General features: G+C 40.5%; 1 protein-coding gene across 16 annotated transcripts in view; it reads right to left on the bottom strand.

The window, feature by feature from the left end:
• Positions 1-18,849, bottom strand: part of BBX (BBX high mobility group box domain containing) — a 118,658-nt gene that overhangs the window by 17,307 nt on the left and 82,502 nt on the right. For all 16 annotated transcript variants that reach the window (XM_083438341.1, XM_083438348.1, XM_083438355.1 and 13 more), the window contains 4 exons: positions 14,600-14,680; positions 11,654-11,734; positions 2,616-2,675; positions 487-567 (listed from right to left, as the gene is read on the bottom strand). In XM_083438341.1, the coding sequence (XP_083294467.1) occupies positions 487-567; positions 2,616-2,675; positions 11,654-11,734; positions 14,600-14,680 (303 nt within the window). The remainder of the gene's footprint in view (positions 1-486; positions 568-2,615; positions 2,676-11,653; positions 11,735-14,599; positions 14,681-18,849) is intronic.

The following is an 18,849-nucleotide window of genomic DNA, read 5'->3' as shown; positions in this document are numbered from 1 at the left end:
TCTAGGGAATGACGGAATGGTGGGAACTGGCTTTTATAGAGACTACTAACTTGGTACATGCAGATTGTAGTTGCATGAGAGTCATGGGCTCCTCTACTGGACAATGCATGTTGCATCACTGGAAGAAATAGCACAACTCTCTCACCATGCAATTTTCATTTTGTGAACTTTTCCATGAAAGATATAAAACATTCTTTAAAACCAAGAACAAAAGAATTAAGAGCAGTATTTCACATATTGGCTGTTGCCTACTACCCAGTGCACTACTGCACCTTGAAGCTAGCTGTTCTTAACTTGACGCCTTGGCTCTACAGAGACTGTGTGCCTAATGGTTAGACAAGGTAAATCTTGTTCCTTGGCACCAACGTGGTAATTTACAGTTCTATAAACAACAATGCTAATTATGACTGTAGTACTGCTCCGCTTCCCAGACCTTGGCAACCAGCATCATTCAGTAGTAATTAAGCCACAGGATTTTAATACTACCTCTGCCAACTGAAACAATGCCGATGTCCCACACTGCTTTGTTAATTCAGGAGGACCTGAATGGGATGTACTTGATGAAATCTAAAGTAGAAACAAAGAAAGCAAGGGGTGGGGGAAGATAATATCACAATGTCACTGATAAAAGTTGTGCCTCCAAGCGCAATGCAAAATGTCAAAGGAAATTTCAAATTCCACAATCACACTTAGAAGAGCTGGGGATCCAAACAGAGAAGAATTATATAAAGAAATATTCTGTTAATACTAGAAAGTAATTGAGTAATGCTTTCAAGTATGGCATTCAGTTCCTTTAATGAATTAGGCCATCACTAAGGAGACTGTAAAACTACAGGACAAGTGTTTCCTTTAGTGTAAACAGATATATCTTCATTGACCGTCTATGTTCAACTCACTAGAGCTGTATCAGTTTACACAGTTGTAAATCAGGCCATCTTTACCTTTGTATGGTAGTTTGGATCCTCCCATTTTACTTGAATAGCTGGTGGCGAAATGAGCTAATTTACAAATGTGATTTTGTAACAAGGAGCTAGGTATCTTGGCAAAAAATAATAACTGTTTTGCTGTGCAATAATATATACCCTTGTGCAATACATTGGTTACCTGGGGTCATGCTTTTGCAACTAATCTAGTCCGAATGAACACATATAGGATCGTGAGAGCAAGCACTGTCACCTATCTAAACATGTGAACGCCATGCAAACATTCAACTGAATGCGTGTAGATTCTCTCCTCCATGCATGCTCCGTCACTCTGGATATGTCACGAGAATACAAGCATTGTATCTGGATATTAAGTTACACAAATGCAGCACATGTACCATACAAATATATGTGTCTCTGAAATTATTTGGTCAAGGTTCCTAGATACCTGTACTCACATCTGCGTAAACACATTTCTGTATGCTACAATATATACAACCACTCCAAAGAGTTTTTGTTCTACAGGAAATCAGAGAATAATTTATGAATAATTTATAAAACATAGAAGTCTCAGATTCCTCCTATATATAATGTCTGACTGCAGACCAAAAGAGTCAACAGAATTTGTGCATTAATTTGGCAGTAAGCATCAGTCCAAGAACCCTGATCACTGCTTCTCCAGTACAAAGTTTGTATGTGTAGTAATTTAAAAGGGGTAATAGTGGTCAAGGCAGCATAGTTTTTCCTTTGCTTGCTGTTTTTCTGCTACATCGATTTTGCCTAGTTGAAATAGCAAACATACCTCTGGATAGTTTAGTTCAACCTTGACCAGTCTGGTGCTTTGTTGGGCAACAATGCCCACCCAAGAAAGCCCTGGAGGGAGTTGTAGTCCAAGACACCTGGTGAGCACCAGGCTAGCAAAAGTTGGCCTAGGTGTTGGGGAAAGTAGCAGGTGGGAAAATGTTAAACACCCCCATTCACTTCTCAGCTTCCAAGGCTCCCACACCCATCTTTATAACCAAACAGATAGTTGGCTCTTTAATGGTTCATTTAGTATAAGGTGAACAAATACTGTAGTCAACTTCAACATGGTAAACAAACTTTCCAGACTGCCTGCCACATTAAAGTAGTGTAGCAATGATATTTTCCCTTTCTGGTTTCTAGGAAACTGAAAGACAGTCTACAGAAAATTATAAGTTTTGCTGGAACCTACGGGCCACAGAGCCACTTCACATGTTGCAGAAAAACCAGCTCCCTGAATGACAACAAAATGTCAATCAAATCTTTTCTGTCCCATTCAAGGGGAGATGTAAGTGTAGCAAGAAGCAGGAAATGCTCAGGTGGCAGTTTCTGTACAGCTATCCCCTTTCAAACTTACAGAAAATATGAGACTGACAAGCTGTGAAAATGTGGAGACCTAGCTTTATCTGTCATATGGGAAAGCACATCTCAAGCACATTTAATTCTTTTTGAATTGCACCTGTAATTTCATTTGTATATGAAAACATAAAAGCTATAAGAAATACATCTTTGCAGAAATCCCATGCTTATCTACACAGCTCCTTCTTCCAACACCTTTTGCTAAAAGATACTCCTGGTGTCAACCTTCTGCAGTCTGTATTAAATTCAAAATATTATTAATAAAAATATACCTTTTCTTTTCTTTTTACACATCTAAAAAAGGTGCCTTACCTCAGCGAACTGGAAGAGTGCTGACTTCCTACAGTGCTTTATAGGTTCAGGACTCGCCAACTGTGAAGAAAGGGATATGATTTTTTAAAAACAAAATGCAGGGAAAGTCTCTTTCAACGATGGCTGAGGCAGACAGGCAAGCAGACAGCTGCCCTTTGTGACATTTTAGTTTGTCAGTATCAACACAATAAGCTGTAGCGTTGTTGCTGTGGATTCTGAGATTCCACAGGATACAAAGTCATCTCTGCACATCATTCTGCTATTTTAACTAGTCTCATGGTTGAGCGTGAGAAGAAAGGACACCTTTCCTATTAGCCACATTATTTGTTTTCACTGGAAAACAACACAGCCACTGGGTAAGCAAAGGGGTGATAAACATATGGAGATGACAGTGAAGAGTGTCATACTGTATAATGGAGTATGCATGACTGACAGGGGACTTTTATTCCTGGGCTAAAGGTTGTCCATTATGAATGACACATGCACTTGATAGTATCATTCCTTTCACAAAGACTTAACATTATTCTCTCCTACGGTGAAAGGGATAAAGAGAAAGGAAACATATGAAGAACACCCAGGCTGAACAAAAACGCTGTCTGGGACAACTGCCAAGAATCCTCAGGCATTCTGGGTCCCAGGGCAACATAAGACTGTTGTGCTGCTGGATTTTTTGCATGTTTACAGCCACTGTACAATTTTTACTGCAACAGATTGCTTTCCGCGTGCAAAGTACAGCAATACTTTTCTCAGTGGGAAATTTGAAAGTTGGGGGGGAGGGTGTAAAAGGAAGAAAAAAGGGTAATTTTGGCATACAAAATGTGCCAAAGATGTCCAGAGGGAATGATAGCTTTGCGCTAATAAAAGACACATGGGTTCCAGTAGCTGAAATAAGGATTTTGTGCGCTCCTCTCTTGAATAATCTAAAAGCAAGTACCCTGCCATGTTCAGGATGAAAACCACAGCCTCTTCTCTCGCAAAGAAAGATGTGAGTCACTCTGCAAAGTACTGCTTGGGCTGACTCGGGGGAATAGCTCTGCTGAACAAGTTCAAGATCTTTTCTATCAATGAAGTGTCCTCAGAGCTCTCTCCAAACACTCTAATCTGAGGGAAATGACTGTAGTTCTACCTCCAAAGATAATTCATTTGGCACAAAAAGGATTCTCTTACATTTCCATATGGCTCTGGACTGCTTTATAGCAGAGAATGGCCTCTAAAGTCAACATTACAAGAGCTTATATTGTAAAATATATGATAACCCTCCAATTTTCAGCAACTAATACACAGCTGATTGTTTCCTAGCTTTTCATGCTTCCAGACTTCTATGAAAACTCAGTGTAGAAAGACTTGCTGTTCTACCTTCTCTCACTGATTAAGATATGTGCGCTTTAAAATGGTGAATACTCTAGGCCAGGGTTCCTAAACATTTTTGCCATGGCCCTCTGTCTGTTTTTTTGGGGGGGGGGGGGGTTTGTCTGTTATAGCAATTGTAATGCACTGTGCTAGATGCTGCATTATTTTTTGATAGCATATTTGTTTCTTTCCTTGTGTGTTGTATTTTGTTGTTTTTCAGTTAGAATTCCATAAATTTTGGGTTGCAATGGAAATACATTGGGATAACTTGGAGCAGCTGATGAAAATACAATTAAAAATAAATATGAGCATTTAATTTGATGGATGTGCCAATTTTCAACCACAAATCCACAGACGCACCATGTGCCACCTGGATGAAGCCCATAGATCACAGTTTTGGAAACCCTGCTCTAGGCTAGAGGTTTTCACTATGTGTTGCCAGGGCTTCATTGAAAGCTTATAGGGACTTTTTGATCCATTAGACAAGCTTCCTTGAAAGAAAGCTTGTCCTATTATTATTGACACTGAGGTCCAGCTCCGAGGGCCTTCTGGTGGTTCCCTCACTGCGAGAAGTGAGGTTACAGGGAACCAGGCAAAGGGCCTTCTTGGTAGTGGCGCCCGCCCTGTGGAACGCCTTCCCATCAAGGAAATTAACAAAGGAAATTAACAACTACCTGACATTTAGAAGACATCTGAAGGCAGCCCTGTTTAGGGAAGTTTTTAATGTGTGATGTTTCATCGTGTTTTTATTATTCTGTTGGGAGCCACCCAGAGTGGCAGGGGAAACCCAGCCAGATGGGTGGGGTATAAATATAAATATAATTATAAATATAAATAAATAAATAAATAAATAAATAAGAAAGATGATGATGATTGACAGGAATCCTCTCAAAGTGCTGTCCCTTCCTGCAAAGTCTACTCAGCTCCTTGGTATACTGGAGACCAAAGGACAATGGCAAAGAAAGGAAGACAGCTAGAATGCAAGTGGTAGAAAACTCACTCTAAGTCTGACCAAACATATGTAAAAGCTCATCACTGAGCCTATCCTGTGGCAATGATAGCAGAGAACAATTATTTTCTGCCAGCATGGCGACTTCAGTAGAAGAGCAAGATGGCTGCCCCAGCTGGCATCTTCCCTCTTACTCTGCCTGTCTTCAGACACAATTATAGACCAGCAGCTGGACTGCTTATCTTCATTCTGTTAATTTGTTCTTTTAGGTGCCTCCTCAGGATATTGCTTATTCAACCAGCACTTTTCTGAGCAACATTGTTGGATATTGTTCCTGATAGTTTTGCAGATGGATTCGATGTAATTTTATCATTTTAACTTTGTATTTTGCATTTATTTTGGGGGTTTTTTTGTAATCGCCATGATTTTATTTTTTAATGCTGGGCAATTGAGACATGCTTTACATAAATGAAAAAATCTTGAGGAGGCTCAAAAAGAACTTTTTTCTAGGGAGAATCACTACAGTGATTCTGTGAACCGCCCTGAGAACTCCAGCTTTAGGGCGGTATATAAATACAAATTCAAATAATAATACAGTGAGATATGAGAACTTTGCTTTAGGCTATAAAGCAATTTTGAGAGTGCAATTTGTAACGCCACATTTTCAAGAGGTAAATTAAGTGTACTTCTCAGTTAGATAATGAGACAAACAGAAAAAATTCTGGCTATCGTCTTAATTTTAATCCTTTGAGGTTTGTTGAATATTTACAGATAAATTATAAACAGATAAAAACGCTGGCATGATTATTGCAATAACCTGCAGCTACGTAAGAGTATATATATAAAGAAGATAAATAAATGAGTAAGTTAATTTGGATATGCAGAAGATATTAAAATTAATTTAAGGAACCGCAAAAAGAGGGGGAAGGAAGTCAAGTTTTAAAATGTCAAAATGATTGTGAAATCAGTGAAATGTATATACCTGAAAAGTATAAACTTTTTTTTTTAATTAATCCTATGGGTGTCTGCAAAGAGCAGCCTTTGCTGCACCAACTTCTAAATCTTGTTCAAGGCAGCTGGTACCTTACACCATAGCAATGTGTTATAAAGCAACATAGGCCTTGTAAGATTAATGGAGAGGAGAGCAAAGAGAGGCGAGCTTGCAGGAGAGAACCAACAGACTGTTGAAGACGCTTCATCTTTCATGCACTCACTGATGTTCCTCCCCCAAAAATGGGGGAAAGAGGAAGACATCTGAGCAAGGGAAAGCAACACCTGAGAGAGCAATGGCAGGGGAGCCCTGGCACTGATTTGCACATCATAGTCAACCATACTTAATGTTTAACAGGGATGCAACATGGAGCACTGCACCAGTGCAGGGTGTTCAAAAGCTGTAGCCTCACTCCTTCACCATTCCTGGCCAAACTGGGAGCAACAAACCATACGCCTTTGCTTGTTGTGGCAGTCAAAGAAAGTAGCTGGAGACGTGTGCAGAGGCCGGAGAAAGAGCTGTGAGTGGAGGAGTGCTCCATTGCCCATCCTTCGCCAAACCTGCTATAGGCTGGGACTGGGTGTGGAATTTGCTGAATGGGACAAAGCTGTGGGCAGCCTCAGGAAGCTTTGTGTCTGCCTGCAAAAGCAAGTCTTGAGTGAGAGATTAAGGTAACGTCAGCAGGTTTCAGCTGTCCTCTTCTCTATGACATCTAGGGAGTAAGCTGTGGTTGTTTGCGCCATGGCTGGGAGACCAGGTAGATGGTGGGAGTGCTGGGGGAAATGCAGGAGGCTGAGAGGTGAGTTGTTTCGGAAGGAGAATGAACTGATACTAGTTTATGTTTATTAGCAGTTTGTATTATGTAACCATTGCATATGAAACTGTATTTTTGTAAAATTTGTTAGCTGTCTTTTGTTGTTGCTTTAGTTTTCTGTACACTGCTTATATTTTTATATATTAAGTGGTATGGAAATGGTCTAAATAAACAATTAAAAATAAGTAACTCAATAAAATCCTGGGTTCATGGTTTGTTTCCTTCTTTCTAATCAAACCATGAGTTAAGGCCAAGGTTTGTTTTCAACTCATTAGTAGATTGGATTAAAGAAACATATTCAGTTATTTCAGAAAGGTTTTGGGAACTTTATTACATAATTTACTTGGGGGAGATAAGAAATTTGGACCGAAGACTATTAATAATATTTTTTTTGTTATTTGATTTATTAAAGATTTGTTATGTCCAAGTCTCCTTTAGAAAAATTAATAGATAAAAGGAAATGTAGAGGTGGGATTTCATGCATGGAAGAACAATAATTTATTCAGGATTAATGATTTTAGAAAAGCAGGATGGATGGTTTCATATTCAGAGGTTAGAAGAAAAATGCAGGGCAAAAACCCCTAATTGGTTTGAATATTGTCAGGTAAGATCATTAGTGCAAGAATATCAAAGGAAAACTGGGTTGAGGAGAGAACATAGAGAATTTGGAAAAGAAAGTTGTGAAGATTAAAGAACATAGATTAGCAAAGATATATAAACTTTTGGTTAAACATGACACAGAACAGGGACAACTAAAATAATATATTGTGAAATGGGCACAAAATACTGGGAGCAGAGAGCGGAATCCTGATGGATATATATAATCCTGATGGATAAAAGTAGCTTTTAAGTTCTCTTTATGTGCAGGAATTAAGAGATAATTGTAAAATAATGAGTAGATTGCAAATTAAGCCATAAAAGATAAGTAACATGAATAAAAATTATTTATCTTTATGTTGGAAGAATAAAAAGAAAGATTCTCCATTTAAAAAATGGAAAATGATTTTAAAACCCAAGTGGTAAATATTTTAAGATACAATGTTTCATTTTGCTCTTTTTCTTTTAAATTATGTAAAACAGTAAGTTATCTCAGAATGTAGGGAACTTGTTTTTATCTATTACTTGTGGCTAGAACCGTCTATGCAAATACTGGAAATCACATAAAACATCAACAATTAAAGAATGGAGAGACAAAAAATGGTCGTATGCAACTATGGCTAAGAACACACTTTTTAAGATATCAAGAATGAGAAGCGAGACAAGGTAAGTTTTTGGTAAAGTGGCAAAAGTGTATTGATTACTGTAAAAGAAAACAGGTTTTTTCACCTAATTGTCATCATGGATTCACAAAGTATTGACTGTTTAGATATATGATATCCTTCTAGCTTTGTTTTTATTTATAATTGAAATGGGGAACGGCTTTATTTTAGTGTAGCTACCAATATGTTTTAAAATATTTTAAAAGGTATTTTATTACGTATAATTTGATGATTAAAATAAAAGGTGGTTGGGAAAGGTTGGTTTTTGTGGTGCGTTTGTGGGAAACAACCTCCCTAGTCTGGGTTTGTTGTGGGAAATATCCCCTTAGTCATGCTCCCAACATAGCCAGGAGTGGAGCAAGGACTTTTGAATAGCATGCACCACCATGTTGCTTGTTCATAGTAAACCAGAGTTAAACATTAACCATGGTTTAACATGAGATGTGAACACAGCCACAGAGTGGGCTAAAAAAAAGGTAAAGGTACCCCTGCCCGTACGGGCCAGTCTTGACAGACTCTAGGCTTGTGCGCCCATCTCACTCAAGAGGCCGGGGGCCAGCGCTGTCCGGAGACACTTCCAGGTCACGTGGCCAGCGTGATATCGCTGCTCTGGCGAGCCAGAGCCGCACACGGAACGCCGTTTACCTTCCCGCTGGTAAACGGTCCCTATTTATCTACTTGCACCCGAGAGTGCTTTCGAACTGCTAGGTTGGCAGGCGCTGGGACCGAACAACGGGAGCGCACCCCGCCACGGGGATTCGAACCGCCGACCTTACGATCGGCAAGCCCTAGGCGCTGAGGCTTTTACCCACAGCGCCACCCGCATCCTATCTATCTATTCTGATTCTTACCCAGAAATGCTGCCTCCTATGCCCACAATTGCATTACCCAGGCAAATGTGGGTCTGGGATGTTGTGCTTGCTGCAGTACTGCCCTTGGCCCAAATTAAGGCGGCTGCAATAAGTAACCGTGTCATCTTGCATTGCACCAGTTTGGACTAGAGGACCCCAGGGTCCCTTCCAACTCTACAATTCTATGATCCTGTTCCTCATTCTCCTTCTCCAGCACTTATATATCCATGTTTCTGGAGCATCATGGGAACGGAGCACAAAGAAGAAGTGGCAATACTCGAATCACCCCCATCTTGTGCTCTGTGATTAACAGAGAGAAGCAATGCTTGAATGTTGAGTAGGGGCCTCAAATGAAGGGTTGGAACCCTGAGCACAGTTTGATGTGGGTGTCAGCAGAACGGTTTGTGGCAGTGCTGCTCTAGTGCCACATCTTGTGTAAGTTACATACACCCAGTGCTTTTCTCCTGGGGGTACGCAAACCCTTAAACATTTTTTGAATTTAAGTTTGGCCTCATTGAGCTGCAGCATTTCAATATGAGTAGGAAAATGAGAGTACCCCTAAACTTTTTTTTTTAAGAAAAAAAGCAACACTGCACTAGCACCAAACTTCATAGTAAGCCACCAAACTGTGTGCTACATATCTTCGCAGCCTACTAAATTCATGATCGTAACACAAAGAAGAGAAATGTACGTATAGCTGAAGCTTCTTTCACTGCCTCTGCTGCAGCAGTTCCTGGCGATGACGAGAGAAGTGCTCTCTAGCAGAATTCATAGGCATTGACAGACATCTGAGGCTATGAGAGGTTACTTTATCATTTCCTGGGATATTGCTATTCAGAAGCAAATTCATCCCAGAACTGATTTTTTATTTAAACTTAAGATATTTTAGTTTTGTGCCTTGAATAGCTACATTATATAGTCAAGCTAAGGGGGATGAAAATCACAGGCAGCGATTTCAGTATACTGTTCCTTTGGTTTAACGATGATGTAGGCTTGGCTAACGAGAGGTGCAGCTACAAGGCTGTACGGTACAGAAGCTCAAGTCTGTGCAAAGGATGAATGACACCCTACAAGGAAGACTCCTTTCCAACCCAAATAACAGGGATGGGGAGCCATTTCTATGGCCAACTCTCCATGGCCATTTTGACAGGTGGCCAGGGCTGCTCCCCTATCAATCGCTTGATGTCATATTCCAGGTGTTTCCAAAGCTGCTCCTGTCAATCGTCACTCTGCAGCTGCAGACTGAACTATGGGAAAGGTTGCATAGTTTGCCCCAAACAGCTTCGTGGGCCAAATCCAGAGGCCTTTAGTGTCATGACCCCAGAGGCTGGCAGCAATCAAGACTCCTGCGTCAGAGGCAGAAGATTTGCCAGCTAAGGAGCCAGACCAGGTGCAGGGCTCTGAGTCTGCTGATAGAGATCAGGAAACAACCAAGCCTGAGAACATGAGAAATCAGGAAGAACCTCCTGTATCAACAGGGCCAGAGTCGGAACCTTCATAGGAACCTTTCATTGAGGTGGAGTAACGAAATGCCTTCCCCAGGATCTCAAGCAGTGCAGGAAGCACGTAAGGCAGTAGGCTAGGGAACAAAGGATTGCCTGTCTCTAGATCAGGGGCTTTAAGAATCTAGTTAGTCACAAAGGGGCCTTGGCTTGTCATGCCTTGCCTCTTCCTCCATGAAATCCAGCATCACACCAGAACATGACATGTAGGATCTAATTGGGATTGTGGGAGGCTCCCCATCACTGCCATAGAACCTCCCCCTTCACAACCAAGCAAAACCACTGATCCTTTGGTCAAGAAACTTAAGGACTTTAGAAATACTAATTGTTGCAATTAAGAAAAGGGATGAGAATGATATAGGTATGATGCCTTCCCTCACAATCAAAGCAGTTGCCTTATACTGATTTAGACCTATTTATCCCAATAAACAGATTGGTGTGAAGGCGCTTTTTTGGGTGGGGGGTTAGAACACAGGCAGCATTTTGAAGGTAGGATAGAGACTTGAAGGGACCTGTGAGAAGAAGAATCTTGTATTTTACTGAAGTATTTTGATCCTTCCCACCACCTCCTTTACGTTAAGGATCTTCTTAATTGAAAGGTGCTGGGGCTCATGTCTATCTGAATTCATAGTTTCTGACAAGTGTGCTCCTCCTCCCAAAAAATAACTGCTAGTTTAAGTTACTCAGTAATAATAGGGAAAGCACACTGTGTACACTCTTTTTATTACTACTACCTTATTTCTTTCCCAGCTGAGCCTTAGCAATGAAAGAAGCTCTACAGCAGTCTCATGAGAAGTCATACTAAGGTGGAAAACCTCTCCTCTCCTAAAAACAAGTGGGAGCAACAAACCATGATCCAAAAACAAACACTGGCTTCCTGATTGGGTTTTGGGGGAGTAAAACAAACCACAATCCCTAATTCAGATGTAACGATAAACCAGGGATCATGGTTTGTTGTACCCACCAGAGCCAATGGAGGAGCCAAGTAGGAGCCAACTTACAGTTCCCAGTATAACATTAACTATGGTTTACCATAATGTGTGAACGCAGCCCCTTGTTGGGCTCATTCTTGTTGTCCCAGGATGACTGCATGCAGAAAGTCTCCAGCCTAATTCTGTGGGGAAAATCCTACTTCCTTGAAGGAGGCACTGCTATGTACTTCCACATATCAATTGTATCTAGTACATTATAAAAATTAAAACTGCTGGAGAAACTATTTGTTATATGCTTCAATTGTGTACTTCAGAAGGACGGCAACATTTGAAGCTATCTTGCTTTATCACACTGTATTTCTATTTTTTTAAAAGTCAGATTTGTCATACCTCTGAAAACTGAAATAGTGTTGATTCCTCACTTTCTTTTGAATCTGCAGGGGCATCTGGTTGTGATGGACTTGAAGAAATCTGGGAGGGGGGGCACATTAAAAAAAAAAGCCATTAGAACACCCTGTTTAAGCCAAATCTGATTTTCATGTTCTGCAGAAATGGCAAAACTTGTTGCTCTTCAGGACACAAAGTGGTATGAATAAGTTACTTTTCTAATGGATTGTAAATGACAAACTATGAAAAATACAAGCATCATTTTCATAGGGAAACCTCTGCCATAATCAGAGCAACAAAAGAAAACAATGAAAAGTCACAATGGTAATATTAAATAAAGTATCACACGGCTTGGAGCTAAGCCAAAGGCTTTGATCCCTTGCATTGACAGACGCAAATTAAGCATTTCACCTGACACACTAATTGCATACAAAGCACCAAAATGATCAGTACCATGCTGAAAGAACTGTATTAAAAAATCAGAATTTCCAGACTAAAATAAGCAATATTATTTTGAACTCACTTAGTTGGAAATAAACCCCACTGATTTCAAAGAAACCTATTTACAAGGAAGTTTTAAATGAGAGCCTTATGATTCTGGCTTCATTTTTCACCGCTGAGATGTTCAAGTGTGCTGGCTGGAAACCTGTTAACAGCAATCTTAACTATCTGGTCAAAAATGTCATCTGGAATACTATGATATTCTGGATTGTTTTCAGGACAATAATGAGCACGATCCAGTCAAAGTCAACCACTTTTACATTCCATTGATTTCAACAGGTAAGATTTAAACACATGCTTAACATTCAAATTGAAATCAACGGGGCTTAAAATTACATACTTAACTCACCCACTGAAAATAATTGGTGTTTTAAAAGTGCTTAATGTCGGCGGGATTGTGCCAACTATCCACACATTCTTGGTTTTCTGATATCAGTTGAGGAAAAAAACTATTAGAAACAATGGCATCTAATTAAAATAATGTTTGGGGGTAAAAAAAATGGGCCTTCTATACTTTGATGTTTGTATTCTCTTCTTCGGCCACATCTTAATCTCTTACTGAGCTTACTGAGAAAAAGCTACATAATTGTGAATAGTACATTGCTTGCTACATCGCTGAGTGGTGCTCACATTGTCTCCACAGGTCTCCTGTTGCATCTCCTCTTGCGTTGCCACCCATGGTGTTGGTATATTCAGTGGTGCTTAATCGTTAGTAACTGTGTTTCAGATTGCAATTATATAATTGTGCTTGGGTTGAACATTTTAATGGGGCTCCACCAGCACCTTAGGGTCACAGTTCACACATTCCTTGACCAGGTACCCACTTTCATGGGCCGATGCAATGAGCAGCATCCAGAAAAAATTATCCACAACTAAAGACATCAAAAACAAAGGAGTGGGGTTTTTGGTGCAACGAATTCAAGTTCTATTTATTTCAGTGGGATCTAGTCATGACCAATGTCCGTTGGGTTGTGTCTAATATGTAGGAAATAATTTACTCTGTAACAAGTCCTGTACTCATAGCAGCTGAAAATGGTACTGTTACACATCAAGGCCCCACACTCCCTCCCTTGGTGAATAAAAACACATGGGCACAAGTATTTTAAGTTAATGAGCTGAAAAAAGGCCACAACATTTATTGGTTACAGAATGTGAGTGGTATTGGCTTTGGGCATTGGACTCAAACTGACTATATCTGACTCCTGCCCGCCATGCAGGAAGTCTTACAACGGTTAAGCACCTGTAGGGAGAGCCCTGTTGATGTACATCAACTCGGTGCTCCCCCAGGGTCATGGGAAAGGTCGTGCCATGGCCCTAGCCTCCACCTGGGCTTCGGACAGGAACCACGACCCCTGGGTTCCTTTAATGGAATACACTTAAAAGGGATGGGTAGGTGATGGCTACAACCTCCCCTCCCATAAACCAAGCTTTTCCAATGCCTAACCGCCAAACCTTATAAAGTTATGACCATTTGCTACGAGGTAGGCGAAAACCAAGTGGCTGGTGCCAATCTGCCAAGTGGGAAAATTCCTACCAGGCCCTTCCAACAGGCGACCAACCCAAGTCCATAGCAAGGTCAAGGTGATAAACGCAAGAAGAAAGGGCGGGAGATCTGTGGAAGCCAGGAGCAGGAGGAGGAGCTCCCAGCTGCGCAGCCACTTAAATGTGGCTAGCCACCCCCCCCCCCCCGCCAGCCGGATTGGCTGACAGTAGAGGTCTTGACATGCCCCCCGGTGAGGGCGGGAAAGCATGAGGCCTGCACGCAACCCTGCCCCTCCCTGAAGAGAAGCGGCTCTGTAAGAATGAGAACTGAATGCCTGGTTCATACACTACTTTCACCAATGAGAATGTATCGGGAGATGCTAAAGGCTGCTTGCATGATCAAAAAATGGATTTGCGACTTGGGCCCTCGGTTATATGCTGAAAGATGATTAGGATTTGACAATATAGGATTTGATAACATACGGGGGCACGATCTATCTATCTAATATGCTAATGGATGGTCCTGACCTTGACTTAGTACTGAAAGAGTGTTTCCACACTTTAACCTGAACAGCCACCTGATGGAGCCTGTCAAGATCTGATGCTTGAAGAGGGCATCCATTATAGCTGCTAATTAAATAAATACGTCCTTAGCTGGCACATTTTTGGCTTCAGGATGCTTTCTACTAAATATACGAAAGAAATTATTGCTTCTGCTCAAGAATGCCTACCTAATGCAATGCATCATATAAAGCATTTAATTAATTAACTATATTTAAGTGCCATTAAAGATGCAGAAGTCACCCATAATCCTCAGGTAAATATGTATGTGACCACTGCTCAAATGGATGATAAATTAACTAAAGCATTTTTGGAGCTTATCTGAAAGCCTTTAGTGTTCTTTTTATTTATTTATTTATTTAAAAAAAACAAAAAAACAACAACCAGAAATTAGAAAAATCTCACCTCAGCAAATTGAAACAACGGCGACTTTAGACATCCTTCAGTAGAATTGGATGCATCAGAATGGCATGTACTTGAAGAAATCTGAAACAAAGATTATTGGGGGGGAAACTTTAGGGACTACATTCTGCTTCGTGTGTCAATTAGAAAGGGGCCTGCCTGTGAGTTGCAGGCTTTTACTGCTAAGTGGTGTGCGCATATATTATTATTTCTAAAGCACTTTCAAATCAAAATGGCATAGGAGAGATAAAAGTAATGACAAACCCTGCCTGGAGGCTTACAATGTATCAGACAAAAAAAGTGGAGGGGGTGGAAATGGTCACAAGAGGAAGGGAAACCTGGAAGGATTAATGAGCAAGGAAAAGCCTCAGAGCACAGATTGCTCTTTAGAAGCTGTTTAAGAACCAGAATTGGCAGAGCTGCTTGAATATTGATAGGGAGCGCATTCCATGTAGCCAGTGCATTCCAGAGCTGTAGAATAACAACAGATAAAAGCAACAATGAAAAGTAATAGTCAGGTTTTGGGTTTGATTAGAAGTACATAACGGGAAAAGAAGGAGCAAAGAGAAAGAAAGAACTGAAAAGTTAAGGAGGAGAAAGTGTACAAAAGCACTGTGAGCCAAAAGAAATTTAAACAGAATGCTTTAGGGAATCAGAAGCCAATTTTAGAAAAGATAAGGGATAGAGAAATACGTGTAAAATAAGGAGCATGGAAAGAGCCGCAGAATTTAAAATGAAAAAGAGATCAGAAATGGGAAGGATGGGCATTAAATGCTTCCCTGCATGGAGGCAGGTACATATGCAAATGAGTCGCCATTTGCCTTTTCAGAAGCATTGCCAGCACAAAGCAGCCACTGGTGTGGTATGCAGAAAAATGGAAAGTGCTAAAGACTGAAGGGAGGAATCATGTAAGAAATGCACATAAGAGATCACCTTTCATTTGTCCATCCATTCATTAAGGGAAAAATTAGATTGTGATGAGCTAAATACAGAAATGCCCTATAAAATCATGTAATATAATCTGTTCTAAGAGTATAATGGCATAGTTGACACTTAACAAGTGTGCAAACACCAGCACTGATTCTACATTCCATTTTCGTGGCTGGGACACGATATAACGCATTCACACTCACATCATGAGGCAATAAGAGATTCCTAAAAATTCAGCGTAGTTAACAACTGTTAATACAACTCTTGAGAAGATGAATATCATTAATGCAATCAGATTAAGCGTTAAGAAATACGAAGTCAATGTATCAGAATAATACTTGCCCATGTATTATTAAATGCAAAGAAAGGATAGCAAACATGGCCTTCTGTCTGCTTTTAACACTCAAACACACACTGCCTCCTTAATGTCTGCCTGATTATTCTTTGAAGAAAATGAAAATGTTTGGTTTTTTTTTTACCACTGCATGCTTCACTTGCCAGCCAAATGTCTGCCCAGAATGTTTTGGGAAGGAGCTGTGAAGTTGCTGTGAAAGTGGATTTCTCATAAGAAATTTGTCAGAATGGCTGGTAGACACACCAGGCTTGCAAACAAGGGCTTAACAAGCACCATGTTACTTCCTACTCATGGCATTATGGCTACATAAGCTGCCACAACTGCCCTCCACTCAGAAGTCTGCCTGGCTGATGTGGTCATTGTTCCAGCACTAGGTTAACACTTATTTATTTGCCCAGGCATTTTAAGCTGCTGATTCGCTTATTATGCTGTTTTTAGCAGTCTTTATTTGTTCAGAATGGCTTACTGTTCTGGTTTCTTTGGTTTATACTCTGTACCTGGTATTTGTATAAATGAAGGACAGGCTATATAAGCTACATGTAAAATGTTTCAAGTTAAATCTTAGGTTTGCAAATGTTCCCCTGTCCCCACAGACCAGCAAGTTATTCACATAATTTTCATCTGATTAAGTGGCCTGTATTCCATAAAAAGTTGCTTAAGAGACCATCTGGGAGCGGCCGCCGAGACCACATAACACCGGTCTTGAAAGACCTACGTTGGCTCCCAGTATGTTTCCGAGCACAATTCAAATTGTTGGTGTTGATCTTTAAAGCCCTAAATGGCCTCGGTCCAGTATACCTGAAGGAGCGTCTCCACCCCCCATTGTTCTTCCCGGACACTGAGGTCCAGTGCCAAGGGCCTTCTGGTGGTTCCTTCACTGCGAGAAGCCAAGTTACAGGGAACCAGGCAGACGGCCTTTTCGGTAGTGGCACCCGCCCTGTGGAACACCCTCCCACCAGATGTCAAAGAGAAAAACAACTTCCAGACTTTTAGAAGACATCTTAAGCTAGCCCTGTTTAGGGAAGCTTTTAATGTTTAACAGACTATTGTATTTTAATATTTCGTTGGAAGCCGCCCAGAGTGGCTGGAGAAACCCAGCCAGATGGGCGGGGTATAAATAAATTATCATCATCCTCATCTTGGCTTTGAGCCCTGGAAGATCTGCTCCCTGCCTTGTAGGCCTTTTCCCACCTGGCCTGAGAGGCAAGGGCTGGTTGACTCCAGCTGTAAAAGCTGAATCTGCTGAACAGAATCTTGGGCTGGGGCATTGTTTACAGGGGTTTGTTGTTTATGGGGGCTGTTGCTGTCGTCTTTTTGTATCTTTATTTTGTTCTCATGATTTATGTGGGAATTGTTCCCTCTGTGTACTTTTTGATGTTTTATTTATGACTACTTTTGTTATTTTTGTAGTGCTGTAGTTTCTAAAATACATTGTAAGCCACCTAGAACATGTTTTAACTTTGGAAACATGGCATACAAATAAATAAATAAATGATTGATTGATTGAAGCACAAGACGCTACAAAATGTTATTGTGTTTATATTGAACCATGATACTCTTTTGCTACTACCATTACAAAATCACATTTTACTTCTTACAGAAATTCAACATGTATGTGCTAAAAGCTGCCAGATTTAATACATTTTGTATTGCGAAGCTGGTGAAATGTAAACAGGCAGATGGCTACTTTAAACTGAGCTGCAGTGGTACAGCGGTGAACTTCATGAGCTGTGAGCCCAACACTCCTGATTCTAAGCTCAAGTGTGCTGCTGTGTAGGCAATGTCCCAACCTGCACTTGTAAAATGGGAGGCAATGATACAACACCTTAGCAGTAGTGAAGTAAATATTACTGAGTAAATGGCGAACAGATCGCACTGGCTTATTTATTCTGAATGTTTGTAAGTGATGCCAATAAAGGTTTGATAATGATGAATATCACTGAGATAATGTATTTAAAATTATTTGTTACAACGGTATTTTAAGTAGCTTTGAGTTACCTGTGTTGATTAGGAAAGTGGGATCTAATAGCATGTAAACTATATTTTTAAATGCTTTTTGCATTTTAAATAACACTACCAAAAATTCTGTCACGTTATTCTAAATAGTCTATGGCAGTGGTGGCAAACCTATGGCATGAGTACCAGAGAGGGCACTCAGAGCCCTCTCTGTAGGCACGCACGCCAACGCCCCAGCAGGGCTGTAGCTTCCATGCCGGGGGGGGGGGGGGGGGCTTGCATGTGCTGTCCAAAGCCTGCGGCATCAGGGCCTGGCAAGTGAAAGAGGGGCTGAGCAGGCATTGATTTCTGCCAGTCTGTTTTTCCTACTCAGGAGTAAGCTGCCTTGAGTTCAGCAGGGCTTAACTCCCAGGTCAGTAAGCATATCAAGACAGCAACATAAGAAGGGGCTGCTGGGTTTACATGTTCTCTGGCCTTTCCTGCAGAAGCCAACAGAAAAATTCATTCCATGGAGTAAGCCATCAAACGGCAGCCAAAAAAATAGCAAATAATAATAATAATAATAATAATAATAAATTTATACCCCACCCATCTGGCTGGGTTTATTTATTTATATATATTTGTATGTGCGCACGCAGACAATCATTATTATCTTATATTAAAGATTGGGAGAGGGTGGCTCTTAGTACAGCCTCCAGTGTACACTAGTGGCCAAAATTGTGAAATTTTCTGTATTTCCAAGGTTTGATGGCTCATAACACCACTTTGTTCTGGAGTAATACCAGTGCTTTTTTTCTGTGGGGATGCAAAGGGACACATACCTCTGAACATTTTGTGAATTTAACGGTAGATGAATTTCACTGTATTTATTTCCCCCAATTTGAACTGTATTTATTTTTCCCCCGGTGGTGATTTTTCTTGAGTAAAACTGAGTGTACCCCTATTTTTTGAAAAAAGCACTGAGTTATACTACAAAATTATATATCAATAGAAAGATAATTTAATGCAGTAA

This window comes from Podarcis tiliguerta (genome assembly GCF_965153285.1).
Source record: "Podarcis tiliguerta genome assembly, chromosome: 4".
Lineage (NCBI taxonomy): Eukaryota > Metazoa > Chordata > Lepidosauria > Squamata > Lacertidae > Podarcis > Podarcis tiliguerta.
Note: the sequence above shows the minus strand (reverse complement) of the source record. Positions and strands in the feature narration are given on the sequence as shown.